At 40.6% G+C, this 26,001-nt stretch overlaps 1 protein-coding gene across 2 annotated transcripts in view; it reads left to right on the forward strand.

Annotated features, from left to right (window-relative positions):
* The first annotated feature begins 19,968 nt into the window (after positions 1-19,968).
* hbn (aristaless related homeobox homeobrain) overlaps positions 19,969-26,001 on the forward strand; it is a 37,563-nt gene continuing 31,530 nt past the window's right edge. Inside the window, exon 1 of one of the 2 annotated variants that reach the window (XM_072301791.1) lies at positions 19,969-20,513. In XM_072301791.1, the coding sequence (XP_072157892.1) occupies positions 20,423-20,513 (91 nt within the window). In that variant the 5' untranslated portion in view covers positions 19,969-20,422. The remainder of the gene's footprint in view (positions 20,514-26,001) is intronic. The other variant, XM_019042807.2, reaches the window with a different exon arrangement.

The raw sequence follows: 26,001 nt of genomic DNA on the forward strand, positions 1-26,001 counted from the left end.
TTTATCTAGGAATCGACGAAATGTGGCCGTTCACTAGGAAAGGTACCTCAGTCAACGAAGGCAATATTTTCAAGCAATTTGCAGAGAAACGTATCTTAAGTTGGGTCGAAAAATCAACTTTTAAGACTTCAAGTCATTTTAACCTTTGGCGTGTTAAGCGACAAGTCTTGGTAAGGGGTCGGGTTAACTTTAATCATGTCTAATTTCAAAATAGCCCTCTAAAAGAACATTCATTTTTTTGGAATTCAAAGATTTTCAGCAATGTGAATAAGACAATTTCTGTTGCTTTTCTCGCATTCGCAATCTTAGCGCTTACTTGATTTGGAAAATAATCGATTCAATAGAGAATTTGCAGGTGTCTGAAATTTGATGAATTTCGTATTTAAGTGGAAACTACTGAGTGAACTGAACACGAGGACACCCTTGGTTCATGAATTGAACAATTACTGGAGAAGTTATGACAGCATGATCTAATCTGCTAAAATACGTGTGTTTAAATGGGAAATGCCGCCAGATGACGTTACTAGGCGGTGCATCTTCTCACTTTAAATCTGTTTTTATATCATTTCCCATATCATAAAAAAGTATACAAATTACCGTGAAATCAGCTCTTTATGCACTTTCGGATGAAGCAATAAATAATTTGCATTCGGATTCTCCATTGAATCTTATGAGAAACTTCGAATTTCTGACACGATACGGCAACCGCGCGACTCGTGGCCGCGACTAGAGCCGCGAATTAGTCGAGTTATCCTGCGAGCATCATGGCGATGACAGCTAAACAAAGACGAAGGCGATTACGAGCTGAAAATATGAAAATATGATACACCTAAATGGGAGTAATTAGACCCCCGCCCTCTCCCTGTTGCGGTTTGGGACTCCCTTCTGCTGCGTACCAGGCTGTCGGATCTGCCGCTTAACAGTAGAATTTTTGGTTGAAAGAATAATAATTCCACGGAGAAAGAAGACTTTAAAAATAAAAGAATCGCTGCTCTTAGAAATACTCATGAAGGACTCCAAGCCTTACCTTCTTCTACTCGTAGTTACGATGCCGTTCTGATGAAAAAAAGTTTTTGGTCCCGGTGGAAGAGCACGGAAAAAAATGAAATTGCTGATTTAAAAATTTTGTGGTTAAAAAACGTGTCCGATATGTTTCAACGTAGTAGACATTGTGTTTCAATGTAAAATAAAAAAAAATGCTAATGTGACCAAAACCGTAGTTAAATCAGCTGTCCACTATTCTGCCGTACTAAGCAAGAACGCCGTAAATCCGTCAAGTTTTCCCGCGTTTTTTGGAACTTAACACTTTATAAAATAGTTAGTTGCTTCAAGCGCCGTGGTACGCTGCGGCGCAGCGCGGCGGGCGGGGAGCCAGCGCGAAACGCGCATTGGCGCCTCCAAACCTAACAGGGATACTTCACGCATTGCGCAGTGCGTGAAGTATCCCTGTTAGGTTTGTAGGCGCCAGTGCGCCGCCGCTCCGCTTTGGTTAGGCTCTAATATTTAATCTCGTGGAGTCAGCGTTGTTCAACTCATGACTTTGAAATGTTTGCACACTCTGCATGGATTATTCTCATTTTCATTGATGAAAACAAAAATGTAGTAAAGGAAAATATAATGTGCGTTTTGTAAATATTATGGTGATTCCGTACAAACTTGCGGATTTACAAAGCACACGAATTTCTACACAATTTCTTATAGCCTTTTATAGCCGATGGCGACATAGCGATAGCAATAGCCAGGCGATAAAGTGTAAAGCCCGGCGACAGGAACTATAGCCCGGCTGTTTAATTTTTTATCGCTTCGTGTAGCCCGGCCGTATGATTTTTTCCACTTTCTACAGCCAGCTATATGATTTTCTATCGCCTTCTTCAGTCGGCTATGAGAACTCCTATGGTATTTTGAAACGCAGCTCCTATCGCCAATTTTTGCCTCTTTGTCAGGTGAATGTCAAGCGCACCTTGACTCCTTATCCTGCCTGAGGCTCTTACATCATTTAAAGCCGGATCCGTAAATTGAAAGGTTGGGTCGATCATAGCAGCGAAGCAACATTTTAGGAAAACCAACACGATTTGACCTAAACAGAGATAATGTCTTTTGAAATCCCGCCAACAGTAATCCAGGAAATGTAATTGGATGTGACAAATGTTGAATTTAAATGGCAACGTTTATGAACCTAATGCTATTTGTTAAGTAACAAATTGATAGAAAAATTGAATAAAATTTGCCCAGTGATGACTAATGAAAATCGGAGTGATCATTTAATGGGCGAATTTATAAAATTCCGTAGATGATCTTATGGTCACCCTTCGGCCGAAGTATCACAAGCGCCATGCGTCATTTCAAAATTTCCGCTGCCATTTTATTTTTTTACAGAGGAATTGTTGATTAAATCTCTTCGAAAATTTCACTGAATTTTAATGGCAACACAAAAAAAATTTTAGTGTAGTTTTCGGACAGCTTTGTTGAACAATTTCTCTGTAAAAAAATTAAACGACAGCGGAAATTTTTAAACGTCGCACGGCGCTCGTGATATTTTGGCCGTAAGGTGACGAATCCGAACCAATTCCGATTAAAATGTACCATTCGACGACTGTTAGTCATCATGCGACATTCTTCCTGATCAAATGTTGATCAAAACGGAGTTTCATCATTTATCATTTTTTGCTGCATACAGAACGTAACATTAAATAATTTCAAATAACGATGTTGGGACATAAAAACATCTATCTGCCCTGGAAAGCTAATGTCACGTATGTTATTTCTAAAATGAGTTAAAAACTATGGTTCCTTTTTATTGTCAGTATAGTGTAGTCCAAATATATTGTCTGTGGCCCGAAGAACACGGCAAAACTCGATGGGTCATTCATATGGAATAGATGAAACCCTGAAAAACAAAAAGTCGAAGAAAAGGCACCTGCGGAACCCACAAAAAGACGGAGACGGAGTCAGGGTCCCAGATCGAAATCGTTTTAATCGAGGGATGGCGAATCAGTTTATAAATTTAATATCCCATCGCTCAAAGGACCGCCAACAACTCCATCGAGCGGCGAGGACGCAAGCTGCGTTGCGGGTCGTATCCGCGGAGCGGACGGCGCAACATGTTCCGATACCCGGAAAGGGTTCGGGATCCGACTGAAGGGTCGGCGGCGAACGAGGGCAGGGGGAGGGGGAGGGGGGTTGCCGCTCGCGGAGCGACTCACGCTAAATTTATTAATTTGAAATGATTAGCTTTGATTCGCCATTGTCGCGACCCAGTCGAAAAGGTTTGACATGAAGTTAAATTAGTATTTAATGTTGAAATGATTCTATTTATTAGAGCAATTTTCGCACTAACTTTGTAACTTTTCATTGAAACGGGATAATGGGTGCCCCAAGTTCCCTCTTTGTGCCCGGGCTCATCGCCGGAGCTCTCGTCACACGGTGCCGAGCAAAATGAATGCGGAATCAGTTTTAATACGCACTCGAACAGTTTCCTTGACGCAGGGAGAGGAAATGAGTTTCCTCGGTTCCATTCTCGCGCCCTGTTCTTGCGTGCTCCTGCCTTTGACTCCGCCGACTTCGTCCCTGGCTTACAAGTGTCCCGAACGGCAAGGAAGTTTTACGGCTTTCGAGCAAACAAACTCTCCGTTTCATATGTGAATTTGCGCCAGGGAAAAACTCCTGCTTCAGAACGGCGTGGGGCTTGGCCAGGGTTATGAAAGCTCGGTTAAAAAACGCACTTAAGGTGATTCGATGGACGCCATATTTTGTGTCAGAACGGCATGCGATATATCGCATCAATTGGTTCCATTTTTTCAGCGACTCGTCATTTTTCTCCAATTTTGAGATCGCAATTCTGTTGTCAGGAGACTAAAGCACTCACTTACCAATTTTAACAAAGAAACTCAACGTGATAAAGGCGTGGTTTTTTTTAGAGAGAAAACATCGCATTCGATACTGATATCGAAACTGCACTCATTTTGAAACATCAGTAAAAACCATCAAGTGAACGTGCCGGAGAAAGAAGGGTGCATAAGACGCGTTCACTCGTGTTGGACACAATTTTTGCGTAAGCCCTGTCAACACTACTGGCAAAAGTTCACGGAACCTCGCGCGAAAGTTCAGTTCCGTAAACCTATCTCTGTGTGGACAAGGCCTTTCATTTGTAAGAAATGGACTAAAAAATTAAGAAAGAACAAACATAAATGTGGTTTAATAATTCTAACTTCAGCCGCCGTGCCGCGCTGACCACACTGTGTCTGGCGCAATGCGTGAAGTATTCATGTAGTCTTGTAGGCACTGTGCGTTTCACGCCGCGCCGCGCCGACCGCTGTTGACCGTACTGTGTTTGACGCAATGCGTGAAGTATTCATGCAGTCTCGTAGGCGCTAATATGTGTTACATGCCGACCGCCGCGCCGAGGGCTTCTCCTTTTCATCTCAAGTCCTCGTCATCATTTCTCTCTGCGCCACGCTGTTCCAGGCCAAATTACGTGTTTGGTTTCTCTCTTAACTCAACTAATTAAAGGTGCGCAGTCTTTTGTACCACCGAAATACGACAAAATTAGAAATTAATGAACTCTCGGGAAATGAGAGATTTTGTCACCTTTTCTTGTTTGTAATTTTATTCTGAATCCGATTTTTTTGTACCTGCATTTAAAAAAATTGCAAAATTTGCCGCCCCCTAATTTTGCCGCCATGTGGGCACCCCTTTAATCTGGCCCTGTTCAACTGCGAAAAATTCTACATTTTTGCGAGGATTTAAATATGAATTTTTCAATGCATACTTCAGCAAAGCTTTTTTACTTAAAAAGTTTTTACTCAAAAAGTTCCATTCCTCAATTGACAAGCTGTGGTGGATTAGTTTTCGTAATATTTTCATTTTCAGTTCTTCCAAAAATGAATTTCAACCTCTATTTTAACATTTGTAATATTTCATTCTACTTTGATCATTAGACAGGAGAACGTGTAGGACTATCTGAGCTCAAAATGATACCTATTTTATTTTCATTTCATGACGCACTGGAAAAAAAATTCTCTTGAATCCAAAGTGTAGACTCTAAAAAAATTTGACAGGTAAAAATTTTCTTTATCCAATCGACACGCTTGAATCGAGAGCCAGGCCTCTTAATTTAAGTGGTTTTCTTTTTGATTCAAGCAAAAATTAGATTGAATCAAGAGTATTTTTTCTTGTCGAATGTTTTAAAAATCTGGATTCTGGATCCGATACTGTTTTAGGTGCGTGGCTTGTTCTTTACTGCTTAACTCATTCAAATTTCAATGAGCTCCAAATATAGGAAAATGGGTGCACTCCACTACTTGGTAAAACCTATCCCAAGTAGCACAGTGCAACGAAAACACTGAAATTAAATTGCAATTTGATTCGAATAAAATTGTAATTTTTTACCATTAAATTGCAATATTTTTACATGGTTTAGTCGATGTTTGCCAATTTTAAACGATCCAAAAAAAATGAGCTCCGTGTGCCAGAAAGATAGGCAATGAGCAATGCAATGGAAATTTCCAATTAATGGGGCCTCTTCAACTAGGAGCTAAGCAGAATACACAAAACTCAGAGAAATTGCAATAATTTTACCATGTAATTGCTACTTATTGCAATCTGTGCCACTTCGGTGCTGGAATCATCAAGCCCCTGGTTGGTTCTCAGTGGAGGCAAAATCCTTCAGCGACACCTCTGAAAAAGCCCTTTGACCCGAGCGCAGAGCATCCAATAAAAGTCGAAGCTTTTCGGCGAAATCGACTAAATGTTTGTTAACCACAAAGTTGGCGCAATTTAAACAACCCGCCGCACTCGGCGCAATATTCGGATTCGGGCCGAGACGCAACCCGCAACTCGCCGAGTAATTAAAAAACTGTTGCAAATAATAGAAAGAACAACAGAGAGTGAGACGAGGGACGAGAGGAAAAGAGCAAAGCGATATCACTGGAAAGAGAGGGGATCGGGGGAGGGGGGAGGAAAGTGGGAGCGGAAGGGGGAGGGGGAAAGGCGAAAGAAGCACGGAGTGACTTATTGAATATGGGCCGATAGATGTTGACAGAAAGAGAAAATAAGCGCGTGTAAACTTTAATCAAAGCTCTCAGTTGTGTTGTATTCTTTTTTCATCAGACCCCGGCGTCCCCCTCGCCCGTCCCCCGCGGTCCCCCCCTGGTCCTGCGCCCGGAGAACCCTTAAACCATTCGTTTATTAAAACTTCTTGAGCCTTTATTCGATATAAAATTGGAGTCAGCCAAGGGGAAAGTAAACACGGGGTATATTCCCATCGTGTAGCCAAAGGCAGGGCCATTTACCAGAACATTTTCCATCTCCATTCCGCCAAGATCTCCACCACAATATCAACAATATTTGCTCAAATATTTCCTCCCCTCGCCCCGCCGCGCCGCGGATCTCCCGGCCCGCTCTCCTTCTTTTATTACTGATCAAATATTAAATATAATAAACCCTCCACGACTTATATTGCCACTAATCTCCTTTGCAACTATGGTTTGCCTCTTAACGATTCTCCTCTTTTTTATTTTTATTTCCCGTCTCCTTCGCTCTCGAGAGGGAATTTATTGAGCTCCCCGCTCGGGTCCCCTCCCTCGCTATCGCTATCTTCGTCTTCGGGGCCCAATTTTAACTCGACTCATTTATTTCGAGGAGTTCCATCACGCTACGGACACAGAGAGTAGCACTTGAGGCCGGCGTGCTGTCCCTTCAAGTGCAATCCCACCCCCCACCGGTGGCGATTCTGACTGGAAATTGGACCGCCTAAAGCAGAAAGCAACCAAGCCACATCTGCTATTGCCAAATTTAACTGGGCAATTTAATTGTTTACATGAGATCGTTTGTTCGAATTCTTTTATATATTTTAAGGAATTTGCTTTGAGCTGTGCAGAGAATTCACTGAAATGTGCACAAAAATCCGTTCAACAGTGTTCATGTGAAAAATGAAATTGCCCTGTTAAATTTGGCAATAGCTAATGTGGCTAGGTTTCTTTCTACTTTAAGCGGTCCGATTTTCAGTCAGAAACGCCAAAAAAATCCGTACAATTTTGGTGCAAATTTCAGTGAATTTTCTGCGCAGTTTTCTACAACACTGTAATCGCTCTAAATGCGATCCATTTAGACATTGCCAAAAAAAATGTATTTAAAAAAATGAAAAGGTCAAAATATGAAATCTTTGAAAAGGTCAGAACGTGAAATCCTTGAACTTTTTAAAACATTTTTTTTTTTTCAAACTTGAAATTTCATTTTTTCTCCTCGAGGCAATCCCGCACCGATCTAAAATTTTCCATAGCTCCGCTGAAAAAAAAGAAAGAAAAAAAGAACCGAACCCCTTGGCAAAAGGCACGTATCCCGATTCCATTGTAGCGGCACGATGATCAATACTGATGTGATAGTAAAGAGAGCAGCAAGTACATTTCTGCATGAGCCATGGTTAGCATATGCTTTTATGTGTTTCAAGGTTCATCCCAGCATGCACTTACTGCTCTCTTCGTTATCACGGCAGAATACAATGATACTCTAACAGCCGAGCTGCCAATGCGATCCGGCGCACAGTGGGTCGAGTCAATCAGAGAGGTCGGACTTGAAATTTTTAACTGAAATTCCAAATTTTGGTGTTTATTTCGTCACATTTTACATTTTTAGGGGTGCTTAAAAAAACGAAAATTTCAGGAGAAAACCAATGGAACCACTTTTAGAACTTCCAAGTTTCGTATAGACGGAGTTATAAGCGTTTAAAGTCTCCAAATTTTGTCGGACTTCTCCTATTGACCCGATCCATTGTGCGGCAGTTCTGCCGCATTAGCTCCAGACTCGCGGAAAAAAAGGGGCGCGGGTGTCTGCACGAGCTCACTCAAACACTCGCAGGACGGCTCCCCCACACGCTCACACACCCTCAGCAACCCTTTTATCATACGCACTTGTTGTAGTATAAGCACCATACGAGAGAGATGAATTTGCTTCCAATCAATTTGCCATGTATTTCACTCTCCGCATTTAGCTCTTAAACACTAATTTACTTCAATACTCGGGAATAAAGCACCCCCCCCCCCCGCCGCCGCCGCCACCGGCCCCCGGGCCGCCCCTCGGTCTTAGCTCTCTCGAAAGTTTAAAACACATGTACAAGTGGTTCGGTGCATTATCGAGGGTGGGGGTGTGGCCGGGGGGAGGGGGAGGGGGAGGGGGAGAAAGACTCCGGCTCATGCCAATCGAAAATAAGACTTCATTTATCGCTATTCTTCCGTCGCTCCTGTGTTCAATTGTGCGGAGAAGTCCTGTGTGTGGCCTTTTAAAATTGCCCCGTTTCATTTGACACGCCGGATCTGAGGTGCTAATTGAGTGGCGGGCGGGAAGAAGTTCCCGCTCTGCTCCTAACTCCATCGTCCTCAGAGAGAACACCGCATGAACCCTCGGATTTTCTTCGGATAAAATACGAATTTTGTGGGTGACCTGTCTTCGAAAATTTTATATCGATGCACGGAAAAAAATGGATTGCTGATTTGACCATTGAATTGTAAAAAAATGTATTCTACATGTTTCATATCTACGGTGTAAGTCCGCAATCACATAACTCGATTTTCGGCGGTTTTGAGTTAGCTGCAGAAATGAAGTGTAGTAGATGCCCTTTGCTTGCTATCAAAATATTTTGGTCGAAAAACATCTGGAATTCAGTGTTGGGCCTTAGTTCCACAAACACAAACTCGGTTTTTCGGTCATTCCTCCAGACAAACGAGAATATTATTCAAAATGATGATAGAGTCTCATAAAACGTCTTCCTTGCTGTCTCTAAGAATTATTTCCCCTCTACCTTCAAAGATTAGGAATGTAGAGAGTTTTTTCCCTCTCCTGAAAAATTGCGTTTTCCGAGTTATGTGATTGCCGACTTACACCGTCGATATGTACATTTGACAATTGGATCATATTTTGCAATAAGGAGCCACTATTTCTGGCTTATTTTATGAACAAAATACATGTTATTGGTTTCGCTATGCAGAAAGGTGCTTTTATGGAAGAGCCGTAGATATGTAGTGGTTCCTCATTGCAAAATTTAATCCAATTTTTTAAAGCTAATTTAATCACGGGGGTGGTTAAATTAGCATTTTATTATCGTAAAATCTACATTGAAACATGTCGGACACTTTTTTAACGACAAAATTGTTAAATCAGCAATATCATTCTTTTCTGTGTGGCTCAAGTGCCAAAGGCACCTGGGCCTACGAAAACGCTGGAAAATTAATGTTTTGGTTTCTTTTAAATTTGCTGAATTCACATTTTGTGTACGTAGTTCAATATTTTGAAGAGGAGAACGTGAAAAATTAGGACATACTGATTAAATATAGCTGTAATGAATGACAATTATTTCACTCATGAGCAAACATCCGATTAAATAAAAAGGAAACTTGTGCAATTACGTGAAAAATTGGTCACTCTCCATCGTGAAATCAGCTATGAGGCATGGAAAATTTTTGTCGATTACAATCTTCAAAAAGAGGATGATGAGCGTCATTAAGCGAGGAAGTCAAAATAGCTTTCGAACTTTTGTCAAGTGTCTAAATACCTATACATAGACTTTCTAAGATGGATAAATAATTCTTTTCTACGAAATGTTCACTTTTTTGGTGACATAGAAACGATTTATCATCCTCCGTCGTCATCCGCCATGTGTCACTTTCCCAGAAGAGGTAGCACAGTCAATTTTTAGACGTGCACCCTTTTGATCGCTTATTGCGAAATCTCTAACATTTTTTTCTTTCCAAAATGATAATTGATTAGGGCACATCCTATTTTCGGTTGTGTTGTTCTCGTAGCCCTTGAAGCACCATTACAAATGAGACAAACGAGACTAACAAAATATGAAAATGGAGCAAATGTAAAGACGGCGCAGACATACAACTATTTGTGCTTGATGGATGTCAGTGTTGCATCTGCAAAATTGAAGGGGCGATGGCGCAAGGTGTGGATTCGCGATGTTTCGCAGCTCCGCTTTTTGCTGCCAATGAGGTGTCGTGAGGAAATTAAGAAACGAGGCTCGATTATTACCTATTTACGGCTGTGTTGCTCATACAGTCTTTAAAGCACCGCTACAAATATAAATATGACAAACTGAAACAAACACAGTATGGAAATAGCAAAAGCAAAAGGAGGCGCGTTGATGACGGCGCAGAGATACAACTATTCGTACATGATGGATGTCCGTGCAGCATCTGCAAAATTGAAGGCGCTATGGCGCTAGGCGTGATCTCGCGATGTTCCGTTTTATGCTGCCAGTGATGTATCGCTCAGATTCGAGAGAAACATTTAAAAAACTAGGCCCGATTACGTCTCGACTCTGTTGTTTCTCAATGTTTTCTTCTTTTTTCAATTTGAAGTCTGACTCTTTTTTCAATGTGAAGTCTGATTCTTTTATTAATGTACAAATATATTTACAGTCCTACATCTACGACTCGTATGTACCGCGGTCCCTTACAACTTGAGTGGCACGTTTTTAAACAAGTCTCCTGTCAATTAGACCGGGCTTCAGCATCTAAGGGTCAATGAAAATATCATTAAAATATGACTGGGGCGTAGGGTTTAAGGACTTTTAATGAGCGTAAGACAATTTTAAGTACTAACGCGTTTTTTCTTTGAAGAGACATCCAAAACCACCTTGTAAAGTAGAAGTTAATTAAGTTTTCTGTGTCACGATCGGAAAAATACAAATTCTTCCCACGACAAATTTTCCCTATTTTAATTTCAAGTATGTAATTCATTTTAGACGGCAAATTCCACCTGCTGAGTCAATTTTTGTGCTCTGGTGAGTGAGAAACTTAAAATGACAGATGTGCAGGTCAAAAATTCTCCTATATGTAGATTTGAAATCTTTCAATAGTCCAGAGTCTTACATTTAAAAAGCTGAACATTTGCAAATGCCACGGACGGGCAAAATTAGATATCATTTTTAGAAAACCAATAAGAACATTAAATTACTCAAATTCAACGACAGTTTTACGTGACTATGCTGGTAAACCTCCTTGTATACCTCGTTTGTCTGATAAAACATCTTGATGTTACAAAATACGTCCTTTCAAGGAAAATCTAACAAAATTTATCTACATGGCTACGAAAGAGGGGTTGTGAAAAGGTGGAGGCCGGTTGCTCGCTACCGGAAAACCCCAATATCTGACGCATTTAGATCCGTTGAAAATCACTTGAGCAAATTCCGTACCAATAAGTCAACGGAAAATGTAGGGTTGCCAGTTTATTTTATATCATAACAGTAGAGATTCAGAATAACCCTAGCAGAAGCTAAGTACCTATAGATTAAAAAAAAAAAAAAAAAAAAAAAAGATTGGTTCCAAAGGAGGAAGATTTAAGAATAATATAATCTGAATTTTTTTTAAAATGAACTCCTAACTCCGCACATTTTTTTTATTCAAAATATTTGACCTTAATAATTATAGGTGAGTGATGTTTTAGTCCATCATCACCCCACTTACTACAGCAACCACTCGTTTCAACCAGTAGGGTAGCTTCACTTTCCCTTTGTCTATTGATTCGTCTATAAATTTCAAGAATCAGTGGACAAGTGAGTTCGTCGAGTCGGTTCTTAAGCACGACAGGCTTGGCAACAGGCGCGGATGGTAATACGGAGGAATTATACGGAAAGGAAAACGAGTGGTGCCGTGCTAAGGAAGAACGCCGCATGAACATTCGAGAGTTGCCAAATTTCCTTCGATGAAATGTTTATTTTGAAGAGAAGTTATGAATATTTTTCCTTGAAATTTTCAGGAACTATAGGTGAAATCACGAAAAAAATTATCTGAAAAATTGGAGGGAAAATAGTCATAAGCTGACTAGGAGATTGGTGTATTTTCAAAGGAGATTTGGCAACGCCTGAAGGTTCATACGGCGTTTTCCCTTAGCACGGCAGAGTTGACACCGTGTCCGAAGACGAACGCGGGGAAATTTAAATAATCTAGAAATATCATGAGCCATGTGCAGATTAAAAGCTTAAGAAAAGTAGGAGGAATCGCGGAGAGCAATATCGGGCCGATGTTTACTCGGAGCGCAATATACCAGATAATTCCATTCAAATTAAACTCCGGGACGGCAAACAGATCCCGCGATATTTCATATTCGATTTGGGATTGGGATTCGCTAGTGACGCGTCCCAGAAACATCCCTTTCGTGAGTTCTGCGCCTCCGAAGGCTTTGCTTTTTCTCGAGGCGGAGCGGAAATCTCTCGTTGCTGCAAAAATGAATGGAAGCGGACTTTTGAGCTGTGTATTGAATCTGCGTTACCTCATCGCCGAGCCACACTGGGAACGAGTCTTTGGATGCGAGGAGGGGTTTAATAAACACGCCACGAGAATTTATAGTGCAATTAACCCTTGTCTCACAGACTGGCATCTGTTAAATTGGACTACATTTTGCAATAAGAAAATACTGTACCGGCTAACCCACATAAACACCCGTTTCCTTAGGGAAACCAATGGCACATACGTTGTTTGTAAATTGAGTAAAATTATGGAAATGGACATGGGCAAGAATAACATACTCACGCATTACCTTACCGGTACACTTTTAACAAAATAAAACGTTTAAGGTGCGGGACGTCGAGGGGCTTAGATTAGTTAACCGTACACGGAGAAAAAGAACTTCGTGCATGGGACCCGAAATTAAGGTCATTTGGATGTCTTAAGTTTTCTGATCACGCATCCGAAAACTTGAGGTCGAGCTGCCGAAGTTCGGGTCCGACATCGAGGCACTTCGGCATATACCGGAGTACTTCAGATGTGTGACCTGAACCCTTCGGTGTATATCGAAGTACTTCAGATGTCTGACCCGAACTTCGGCAGCTGGACCGTAAGTTTTTAGATACGTGATCCGAAAACTTCAGAGATCCTTATGACCTCAACTTCGGGTCCCACGCACGACGTTTTTTCCTCCGTGATAAATAGTGCGTCCAGTAGAGTCCTACGCGGCCCAACCCCCAGAGGAAGCTTCGCGCTCCATTAGGCCCGCTTCGACAGAAGAACGACCAAAAATTGAAAAGATTTTCGTACCCGACTCTCATTTGTCCCCTCTCCCTCTGGCCGGGAGCGATTGAACCAATAAGAATCGAATTAAAAAAAATCGGCATTTATTTCAAACTTCTAGCAAAGACTGAAACGAAACGAAACAAAGCGTTCCATCGCTCTTGGATAGTCTGTGCCAAAGGAGCATACCTTCTATTCACCTACCTTACCCTACTAACAGACCAAGATTCTGCATTTCCCGCTTAGTTAAATTTTTCGCTTAATTTGAAATTTCCGCCATTTTTTACAAACGGGAATTTCAAATGTTGCCCCTCTTTTTGAGCTTCTTAGTCTTCTCTTATATAGGAAAAAACCTAGGTCATATCTCCAAAATCTGATTAAAGCGGGCTCATCAAGGACCTATCACCTGTCGATAACCGCAAAAGTCATGGAAATCGACTTAGTAAAACGCTCAAACGAACTATGACAAAAAATATAAATTTACATTGTTTAAATGGGAAAATTCGCAACTTTACCATGTAATATAAAAAAATCTGGGTCATATTTTGAAAATCTGAACAGAGCAAGCTCATCTAGAGACAATTGCCCGTCGATAGCCGCAAAAATCATGAAAATCGGCCCGGTAGAATGCCGGAACTAAGCTTTACCAGTTATGCAAAATTAGGAGGCCTCAAAGCTTATAGCATAGAAATATAGATAGATGAAATAAGAACTTAAAGAGGATAACTTGTAGTACATGATTTAAATAAAGGGACTCTTTCTATAATATTCTAAATTACACAATGTGAAATGACGCGCTGAGCAATTATCGGATTCGCAACATGCAGTGGCGATTCTTAAAAGTTGGCAACGATGTTTTCCCTCCATATAAACGTACGTAAAATAATCGACTCTTGGTGAGACTGCTTGCTGTACATAAAATCGATATTTTGAATGGATTTAAATAGAGGAAAAACAGTATTGCAAATTATAAAATCGCCACTGGCAACAAACCCCTTAATTTGTCCGTATTCCGTGTCCATGCTTACAAATAACTTGGAGACTTTAACGCGGGTGACAAAAAAATACCCAATTTTATTTAGGTGTAGTTATAAAGACATAAAGGAAGTGCTTGCCTCTCTAAATTAATCACTAGGTAATCCTATTTTTAATTGTTCCCAAAGAATTATATTTTCATTCCCGTTTCATGATCTTAGACGATTTTTGTGCCACAATTTTTGTACAAGCTCTCCTGAGAATTGGTACTAATACGTCAATTTTGAGGTTTCTTACCCGAAGTCCTCTACCTGGGCAGTCAAATTTTATCATTTCCTTGGCAAAAGATATAAATGAATCCATTCAACGGTTGCTTTATTTACCCCAAAAATGTATTTATGAAAGTGACTATGCATGATTTATATGCTTATCTTCTCTGTTTTTGCTATAAACCCGCAGATAAACCAATGAAACTTCTAATCATAGATCCCAACAGATTTATAAAAATAAAAATTGTGACTCGAAGTTTCTCGGCACTAAAATATAGGTACGCTCTTCCATGTAAGGGACAATTATGCGGAAAGGCCATTTAAAAAGTTTTAAAACGGGATTTTCTTTTTTTCTAAATGACGAAGAAGAGCGACAGAGACTCGCTTGATTCCTCTCAAAAAACAAACTTTCGAGGTCTTCTTGGTAAATGATTTTAAAAGTTGGCTGCATAGCAACATATTCGTAATTGATCTTTCCGGAAAGTTCTCTGGCCTACACAGATACACAGCCATGGTGAGGCGCGAATGATCGATTATCGATATTTCCCCATTTAAAGCTATGGGAGAGAATCGATTATTAAGGTGTTCGCTGCGAACACCCTGTTTGTCGATCCTTCCTTATAGGTTTAAGTGACAGATCAATCGATATATCGCAAAGCTCGCCACGCCACCGATACACAGACACTTGAGGAAATCGAGGCTGAGATTTCGAAGGGAAAGAGTGTCTAAAATTGGTTGCTTCGTTTGCGTAAAAGAAGCGTTCGAGTGCGTAACGCACCGTTGCGTGGCGTTGCGTGAATAAAATCGGTTATTGCTCTCTGTCGACATATAGAAGAGGTAATCCAAAGTTAGAAACTCTGAAAATGATATCGACTCCGTCCTCCTCTTTATATCTCATTTAGACTGCTACAATCCTCTTCATAGAATGGCTTTAAAGGTCTCCACATACTCATCTCTCAGAATGTTTATATACCGGGTGTTCCAGAGCAACCGTGCACTATCTTTTTCTCGGAAACGGCTGAAAATTGAGCTTCGAGACGAAAACTTTTTCGGTTTAAACTCACCCCAAGTAATTCAATGAAAATATTCTCAGCCCCCCCCCCCAAACCCCATAGAGAGCTATAAGAGGGGATGCCCCGTTTCTCGCATATTTCACATAGGCATAGCAAAAATTTTGACTTGGGATTTAAATTTTACGGCCAAAAATAAGGATTACTGTGTTCAATTAAGGATCTTGTGTACAAGGATTACATGTTTCAATGCAATTTTTCCCTAAGCCCCCCGTTTTTTGAGTTACGGAGCATTTTGGGGCATTTTTGGACGAATTTCAATTAGACACTATAGGCGATAAAATTATCCGATTTTCAAAATCTAAAAGTCCTCTGAGAGAAGAGGTAAATACTTATTTATTGATTACACGACTCCTGTTGACTTGACTTTTAGATTTTGAAAATCGGATTATTTTATCGCCCATAGTATTTAATTGAAATAAGCCCCAAAAATTCTCCAAAATGCCTCATAACAGCAAAAACTGGGGGTTCAGGGTACAAGTGCATACAGTAAAAGGTTCTTGCTTTTGGCCATAAAATTAAAATCTGAAGTCAAGACATTCCCTATTTAAAATATGCGAGAAATGGGAGGCACCCCCGTCCCCCCTTTTAACCCCTCCCCCATGGGATTTTGGAGGGCTAAAAATATTTTCATTGAATTATTCAGAGTTAATTTACCCCTGAAAGTTTTCGTTCCAAAGCTTAATTTTCGGCCGTTTCCGAGAAGAAGATAGTGGGCTGGCGCTCTGAAACACCCGGTATAAACTTATATTTAAGTGTACCTAGCCATGACGCAATCAGAGAATTAAATGGGCTTTTTCCCTTCCTTCTTGGAGCTCTTCACAGTTCCACGCAATATGGGCGAGCTTCTTCAGTATATGTGTGTTAAAAATACTCTGAGCAAGTTCTAAATTCGTTTTATTTCCTTCTATCTTTAAAGCAGACTGTACGGGAATTCCGAGTACGTTGCCCATTTTTTGGACTAAGTGTTTTCAGAACCAATCATTGAGGGTTGGAAATTATTTTCAGTCATTAATGAAGTGAAAACACATACGAATAACTTATGTACTGAAATAATGTTTAACCTTTATCGCAGAACCCTATCTCTTTTTCAATGAAAGTCTGCTCCCTTTATTTAATGAACGAGGTCACATTTTGATTATTACATTAAACTGACAGCAAATGATCGCCTAGACCTGGCAAGAGAAAATGCCTCAGCCGACATGAACTCAAAATTAAGTTAATAATACTAGAGTAAAGGGGAGTGTTGAACAAAATTTTTCCTCCAAATCAACAAAAACACTCTGGTTAATAGAGGCTATAATGCGTGCGATTAATTTTTCCTGCTCGTCCTCCCAAATGCCATAGTCTGTGTAAACTGGCAATGACATGTTAACCAGTCCATAGATAATTAGCTGCCCATTAAATGCTGGTGGAAATGGACCGGTGTGACGTCACTTCTGGTTTCTTTCAACTTCATCACTTTAAAAATATAGACGATATGAATATTTGGATATGAATGATAGATACGATTTCGCCGATACCAAGGCATCATTCTCATGAGAAATAAGCAGTTTGCGGATGGGTGAAAAGGAAATTCTCGATTTTACTCCATAATATCAACAATTTTACTGAGGGAAGTTTCTTCTCCAGTGCTGTCATTCCACCCCTCCTCTACAAGTTGGACTTGAGATAGCCTGTCGACTAAAGAAGAGAAAAGTTCATTTGAAGTTGGCAACCTCGAATCAGCCCTATCTTAACAATGTAGCAGCAACGTGAAACACCAAAACTTTAACTTCAAATATCTCTGATGGTCGGAAAAAGTCGCAAGATCTTTTTGGTAAAATTGACGTTGGATATCTGAGGATTATGAAAATGTCAACCACCCGGAGCATTTTGCGTTTCAAGCGAGAAATCTTCATTTGAAATTGACGTCTTTTTCCCGTGTATTTCTTGTGGACCTGTGATTCTCGACCCATTTCCCGCCCACTTTCTGCTCAAATTTGACGTAGTTTTGAGCGAAGAATTTGAAAATGAATTATCATAGTGAGTCAGAAATATCTTTAAGATGACAAACTCCAAAAAATTATTCAGATGTCGAATTGTGAATTTTTTATTTTTGTCCACAGAGGCCCACACTGTGCGCCGTCGTAAACGCGCATCCTTTCCCTCGCTATATTTCCATCCTGTGTTTGTTTCCGTTCGTCTTATTCATGATGGTGCTTCAAGCACCACGTGAGTAACACAGCCGAAGGTAGGAGAGATGTGTTCGGGCCTCTTTTTTAACTTTTCTCCTGAATCTGAGAGACACCTCATTGGCAGCATATAGTAGAGCACTGAGAGCTCACGCTCCGCGTCATCGCGCCTTCAATTTCTCAGATGCAGCACGGACGTCCATCAAGTACGAATAGTTGTATCTCTGCGCCGTTGTAAACGCGCATCCTTTTCCGCGCTGTATTTCCATATTTTGTTTGTTTCCGTTCGTCTTATATTCGTGATGGTGCCTCAAACTAATAGCATAGACGAGAGCAATGTGAGTCTACGACTCACGCCATCGCGTCTTAATTTTTTCTTATGGAATGTGGACATCCATCTTGCGCGAACAGTTGTACCGCGTTTACACTTTAGATGTTTCTTATTTTTGAATTTCGAGATAAATTTAGATCATGTTTCCCCGAGATATGCTATGGTATTTCCAAATCAATAGTCATTTTGAAAAGGAAGAAATATGTTTAAAGGTCTCTCAAGAGTCTATAGAGAGTGAGTATGTGTAAAAATCGAACCGACCATCGCTTCTAAGGGAGTTATACATAGCGAATGAAAGAGGGGGATGATAAAGCGCATGTATGTCAACGGAACGGTGAAAATTTCACAGAAAAGTGTTTACGCTTCAGAAAGTAGTTCTTGGACCTCCATTCATGACTATCCTGCGTAAAATCACCTTTCTTTACTCCTAACCCTCTCTTCTTCCGGTCATTTAAGAAACTGTCGCATATAATCTAGGCCGTAATTTTTTTCTCTTCTTATTTTGCTATATGTCAGAGAGACGCGTTTTCGGCGCGCCAAGGGGGCGTATCTGCCAATGGCAGATTGGTCCGAGCTTGAGACACATATCAATTCAACAAGAAAATAGCGAAAAATAAGGCCGGAGTTTGACCCCTTAGTTCGAAAACGGTTCCTATACTCATCTTGAAATTTTTTCTTGAGTTTTCTGTTATTATAAGCTTCCACTTAAACCTTGGTTCGATGGTCGAATCGAATACCGAAAAAGGGTCGAAAGTCAGCCCTTATTTTGGGTGGCTCTTTTGCGAGTGCCTCGATTCCATGACAACGAATGTTCAGCTTTAGAATTTGCGAAGTTGCCATTTAAACGACCAAATTTTCATGTCTCATTTGTGAATAACAAAGCAAGGAGTCACGGATAACGGGGACGCTCCACCTCAAGTTAATCAAGCGAATCCGCGGATAACAGATTCGCGGTTAACTGCAGGGATCCACATACTTGTTTTCGCAATTTGACCGCTAGATGTCGTCGTTACCCGAACGAAGGAACGTAACTCCATTCCAAGATTGCAAAACACTGACTCAAACCATTCAATTTTTTACGAGAATGTGCCTCTCTAATTTTTGTCCAAATTTTTCTGATTTTTGCATGATGTTAGCAGGAAAATCGGTGATATTTTCAGTTAGAAATACTCAAGATTCTCCCGGTAAAGATGCAAGTATCAAGGGGAAATTTGACAACATTGAAATGGAATTACGTTTTTTCGTGTGGAGTACAACGATAGCGTCGTTTCCTTCGAGAAAGAACGTAACTTCACTTCAGTGCTGTCAGATTTTTCCGTGCGAATTTCATTTTTACTAGGAGAATCTTAAGAATTTCTAACTAAAAATTTCACCAATTTTTCTTCTGATCTCATGTAAAACCCAGACGAATTTTCGACGAAAATTGTGCAAATTTACGCTCGTAAAAAACTCAATTCTTTAAGTAAATTTTGCAACTTTGGATTGGAGTTAGGTTCTTTCATGCGGGAAACGACGATACGTCTGGAGGGGTAGATAAACCTGCGAGCTAGATGCGCGTCTTGAGCGGCGAACTTGGCAAGTTCCGTACTTCCGTAGCCAATCAAGTTGCAAATCGCTGCCGGTAACTCGCTCAAAGTAGAGCCCTTTGTACACGTTGCAAGTGTTTTGCTAAAAGTGGGGGTCATCAAAAGTGCATCACTCATCGATGATCGTAAAATGTGTTCCAAAAACCCTCATCGATTATTTTGAAATTTGCGCGGGCCCAGTAAATTTCACGATCATTGATGAGTGATGCACTAATGACCCCCACTTTCAACTTAAAATTTGCAACGTGTGCAAAGGGTATAAGATCAGATCTTACTTTTCGCGTCTAGACGCGCGTCTAGCAAGCAGGTGTATCTAGCGCTTAAGGGTAAAAGAAAACGCACCTTCACGAGCACAAGCGCAACGGAGGAAGGGTCAAGCGAAGGCGAGCTGGAGATAGGTCAAAGTGTCAGCGGTACCGGGGGAGGGGTGCAGTATAGGGGTGAGGGGTGCCGTAATAACCTGCGAAAGCACGTAGCCGAGCGCATTCCGTCAGTTCATAACAGATACTTATCCTTTACCCCCCAAATTGGTCAGCGTAAAATAGATATTAAGAGCGAGGGGTTGAAGGGGTGGCGGCCCTGCCTCGCGGAGGGTGGGTTTGCGCAGCCGCCACCCCGAGCCCGCCCTGTCCATTGTGCCCTCGCGCCGCGGGGCGGGGGCTCGCCTCTCATTAGCAGATCAAGTCTCGCCGCTTCGGGTCTCGATTCCACCCCGCGATTTCATCCCTTACCGCCAGCAGTTCATCAGTTCAACCCCGCTCGCAACTTCGTCTTCTCGCTCGCTCGCTAGCTCGGCCGATTTTTCGTTTGCGCTATTTTTCACGTGGCTACTCCGTATTTTTGCGAGTTTATGGTTTTTTGTTTCTTTCGTTGTGCGTTTTAATTTTATGTTTGGACTGTTTTTGTTTTTGTTGCGATGTGCTCGATTCGATTCGACTGATGGCGACGTGAGGGGTTGATCCGTCGCGATTTTTGCGGATTCGCGAATTTGCAAATTTGCGCCGGGCGGTGTCATGGATCATCACAGCTGCATCCGGCCCAGACCCAGGGCCGTCTACTCCATCGAAAGGATTCTAGGCAACGCCAATGACTCTACCAAAGATAGTAAGAGCCATGACATTACTATTTTGAATGCGAATGGAGGGTATTAATTGGATCGCATTTAGCGAAAAGGAACCAGCGCCAAAACAGTGTTTTCAAAATCGTGCAACTTCTTATTTCCTCTTAAAATTACTTAATATATGCACAGTATTAACATTTGCACAGTTATTTTCCTTTAATATTAACTATTTTTTGGTGGGGAGCAAAAACTATTTGCTATTCTAAGAGATTCAGTGGATGATGACAACTGCACTGCAGCATTTGCAACTGTGCAGCATTTTTACAACACTGTTATCGCGCTGGTTCCTTTTTGCTAAATGCGATCCGATTGCACTAACATGTTAAGTGTTTATTTTCGGTTTTTTTTTGCCCTCGAGGAAAAAATCTATTGCCAAAGTGCGAAATCACGTATCACCGTTTCCAACGTCGGAGACATCCTTTTATGATTTATTTTGAACACAGGTAATGTGGAATAAGTAAAATTGAAATTGTACTACACAAGTGCATACATTAGCAACAGGTATGCGAGTATATCCATCGTTACATTAAAACGAAGTGCACTCAGCCGAACGGATGGCACAGAAATGCCAGTATAGTAATAAATTAATAAGCTTCTGAACCCACGAGTTCAAATGCGGAGTGGAAATTCAAAACCTAGCAGGCGTAATTAAGACTAATATACATAAAACAAATAGGAACTACAATTTCTGGCTTATCCGTAAAAACACTTATGTGCATAGGAATACAAATGGTACATGCGGTGTTTCTAAACGAGGCCAGAAATTGTAATTCCATGTTGCAGAATGTAGTCCATTAGTTGTCACTGTGATTAGGTATCGTGTCTCTGACTGTTATTATGGATTCTAGATGCCTTTGCTTCGTGGACTTCTGTAGGAATTTCTTTACGTTTTGGTTCTAATTTCATGAAAAGAATTGTCATTCTCAAGCTACAGGACTCCTGGCAAATGAGAGCAACAGTCGTACAATGTTAACAAAGCAAGAATATTTGGAGAGTCAGAGAGCTTATATTGATGATAAAATAATGTCTAATTTTCTTTTATTCTATTGGAATCATTCCATAAAATCGAGTGGCTTTTCTTCAGTGCAAAAATTTCTATAAATAATTTTTGAAAAAACTAATGAACAACTATAACAAGAATCGTAAAACTCATAAAAAAGTTACTGAACATCATCATTCATTTTACTCTCTTTTCTTTATTCTTTTAACGAGTGGGTAACAAATGATAAGTCAAAAGCTAAGAGAATAAAATGAGAGGAAAAACTACGAGTCTGAAAGAGCTATTTATCCTTGAAGTTCTTGCCTCTTTAAAGATAACATTATTTCCGTAGGACTATTCAACTATGACTACTCTGGATAAACTTACAGAGATCATAACTGCATCGACCTCACCTCGTTGAACCATAATTTGTAAAGATGAGAATGCAGTTGAATTGTTTAATCTTAAAACTAGTCCCTGCAGGTAATTCTACGTAGCTTTTTCATGAAATGATGCTTAAAATGTATCTGAACTTTTGTGAAAATCAAATGTCAGCCTCAAGAGGACTTGTTGACCCAGCTTACATTTCTTCGGGCTCTTTTTTCTTTACACCCCCTCCCCTCATGGAATCGAGTAAATATTCACCATGTGTAGTTCCATCACTAAAACTTCCACAACCAAGCTTTCTGATCTCTAAATTTTCATTGTGCACTCGAGTCATGTACTGGGGATTCCGGGTCAATTTTTATGATTTTTCTACAATTGGCAAGAAATAAGATGTAGATGAGCGTATGGTTTTAACATTTTCAAATTTTGACTCAAATGATTGTGTCAGCATGAAGCAGTCCTTAAAGAGAGTGGGGCACCCGTTACGGGTGGGTCCTGTGGCAGCTATGCTGGCATGGACCTTCCTTTCCCCTCACCTGTGGCCACAAAATACGTTTACCAATTTCAACTAACTGCCCCTCTTATATGCCCAAACACTGTCGTGCTATGGAAGAAACCGTATGAATATCCGAATTTGCTAAATTGCCCTCGATATATTCATTTTTGAGGACAGCTATAAATATTTTGTCTTGAAATATTTAGAAACTATTTACTTAATTACGAAACAAATTTTGTGGAAATATGAGAGAAAAAATATTCACAAGACTCCTAAGAAAGAAACATTATATCAAGGGAAATTTTGCGACTTTTGAATGCTCATATGGGGGTCTCCCTTATAGCACGGCAAAATGATTCACCCAACTTTCGCCCTGACTTGCAGACCATCCCCTACTTGGATTTAACTGGATCTGATCTGAGTTTCCTCCCCGCATGAACACCCGCGCGGACACCCGGTATTCAATTCCCGATAACAATTCTTTCGTGCCAAGGAAGAACGTCTTATGAGCCTCCACGCGTTGCCAAATTTCCGTCGATGATATGCGAATTTTCAGGGGCGTCTGCGGATATTTTCGCTACAATTTTTCGGAGAATTTTCCTCAAAATCAGATCTAAGTTATCTGGAAATTTCAATGGAAAATATTCATATAACTCTCCATAAAATTAAAATTTTTACCGGAGGAAATTAGGCAACTCTCAAATGCTCATGCGGCGTTTTTCCACATAGCACGGCAGAACAATCCGACAGACGCGAGCACTCTGGAGAAAGGACGCGGCGCTTTCTACCGGGTTACGTAAAGTGTGCGTAAACGAATTAACTTGAGCGACGATTTACTGGGTAGTCGCTTTGTAATGAGATATTACCGGTAGCAGCACCGCGCCATCCACTCACGGCCCAAGCCACTTAATTAATTAACCAGGTTAGACTAATTTCGCAAGTTGCAATTCCAGGTGCAGACCCTGTTGCCAGGTTGCCGAGTCGTGGCATCCTGCCGGTATATTGTTGAATCGTATCGAATGATCCTAATTGATAAATCCCTATTTGGACCGTGTTAAACAGAAAGGAACCAAGCCACATCAGCTATTGCCAAATTTAATTGGGCAATTTAATTTTTTGCATGAAAACGGTTGTGCGGATTTTTGTGTAAATTTCAGTGAAAATTTTCCATGGTACGAAGCTAATTCCTTAAAAGTTTCAAAAAAATCCGAACAAACGTTCTCTCGTAAAAAAATTAATTGCCCAGTTAAACTTGGCAATAGCTGATGTGGCTTGGTTCCTTTCTGTTAAACTCGGTCCATTTAAGCAATGCTATTTGGACGTATTTCTGCCAAACGGAACTATGTGAATTATGACGTGAGCCCTGTTACGCTTGTAGCCTTATGGGTCTCAGGGCTCATGTCTTAACGCACATAGTTCCGTTTCGCAGAAATACGTCTTATTTATCGATCCATAGGTCCTCGATGTCCATTCAACAATCGACCCGCTCGAGTTACCGTAGTTTACAGCAGGGATTTGAGATTCAGCAGATGGAGGGTACGGATTCGATGGATATGAATCGATCAACAAAATTTAATCGATTCACGGGTTTGTCGATCGGCTTGTGGTCGTCGATCGGCTCATGGTTGTCGATCGGCTCATGGTTGTCAATCGGCTCATGGTTGTCGATTGATTCATGCTTCCCTCGTGTATTTTTACTCATTACAGCTCAAAAATGTTTAAAGTGATTGGATGGAAGCCATATTTTGTGTCAAAACGGCGTGCGATATATAGCATCAATTGGTTCCATTTTTTCAGCTACTCGTCATTTTTCTCCAATTTTGAGACCGCAATCCTATTGTCAGGAGACTAAAGCACTCACTTACCAATTTTAACAAAGAAATGTAACGTAATAAAGGCGTGGTTTTTTCAGAGAGAAAACATCGGATTCGATGCTGATATCGGAACTGCACTCGAATGCGATATTTTATCTCTAAAAAAAACCATGCCTTTATTACGTTGAATTTCTTTGTTAAAATTGGTTAGTGAGTGCTTTAGTCTCCTGACAACAGAATTGCGATCTCAAAATTGGAGAAAAATGACGAGTAGCTGAAAAAATGGAACCAATTGATGAAATATATCGCATGCCGTTCTGGCACAAAATATGGCGTCCATCGAATCACCTTAATCTACAATTATGGTTATAGCATCAATCAAACCCCTCAAGGACTGTGTATTTATGACGTCAGGGACATAGGATTGAAGGGTTGTAGGACCACCCGACAATTTTCTCTTTAAATGAGGATGCGGGGTATGGGATATCCGATATGCGGCAGTAAGGGGTCGAGAAAATTGGGGAAAGTGCCCGACGTCGTTTATGGACGACCCTACATCCACAGCAACAACTTGACTGAAAAAAATTTGACCCCACTTTTTAATGTCGACGGTGCGCTTATTCATATTGTAAAACGTTAACTTTCCTGCCGTGGTAAGGAAAAATGCCGTATGGGCCGTCAGAAATTGCCAAATTTCTCCTAATAAAATACTAATTTTTTAGGAAAGTCGTGAATATTGTTACTTTAATTTTTCACAACCTTTAGATCAAATTGCGAGTGAAATTCTTTGAAAAATTGGAGGTCAAACACCCAACAGTTCCATTCAAAATTTGTATTTTACTGTAGAAAATTTGGCAACGTCTAAAGGCTTGTACGGCGTTTTTTCTTAGCACGCCAGTATTCTTCCTCATTATTCCAGCGTAGATTCTTTTAAGTTAATGGCTAATTTTAAAAGTGATTTTGGGCAAAATCTTCATTAACGCAATAACGGTTCGCGGCCGCGTGATATTCGACCCGCATTAATTCAATTTCATCATACTTGAAGTCGCTTTCCGGCTGACATGATTGAATAAAGATTGCACATGCCCGAGTGGCAATTAGAAAATCGGTTTCTAATTGTTGGTAATTTGTGACCGGTCGCGTTTATATTTTGATGGTCCTTGTAAGTGATCTCAGTTTATTCGTTTCCTATTTCGATTAAATTGTTGACGCGGTAGTTTATGTGACCCTACTGAGGTGCTGTACACGAAGGGGGCACAAAGGGGAATTTTGAGAGAAAAGCCCCAAGCTTACCTCTAAACCAAACTAAAACAATCGCAATGAGTGAATGCTTTGCGTTGGGGTGAAAAATTTGAAAAATCTAGAACCACTGTTTTTAGGCGTTTCTTGGTCTCTTGAAGGATCCGAAAAGAAATTTAAGGAAGCTCGAATAAATTTCACAAAATTTTTAATTCATTAATTTTTTTCGGAATTATTAATTGAACCTTTCGTAATCCGATAAAAGGATCCCTAAGATTTCAAAAATCGTGAAATCACACGAAATTTCATGAAATTCCACGTGAATAAATTTCATGAGATTTTCCATCTCTGATTGAAGCAAATGAAGGGCATTTTGCAATAAAGAACTACTATTCCCAGCTAATTTTAGAAACAACCTATGTGTCATCGGTTACCTCATGCGAGTAGGAACTTTTGCGTATGGGCCGAAAATAGAAGTTCCCAATTGCGAAATGCAGCCGACATGGGAATCGGCGGAGCTTTCGCCGGGGATTTTTTCCCAGAACCTCGAAATCAAT

This window comes from Bemisia tabaci, chromosome 6 (assembly GCF_918797505.1).
Source record: "Bemisia tabaci chromosome 6, PGI_BMITA_v3".
In the NCBI taxonomy this organism is placed as follows: Eukaryota; Metazoa; Arthropoda; class Insecta; order Hemiptera; family Aleyrodidae; genus Bemisia; species Bemisia tabaci.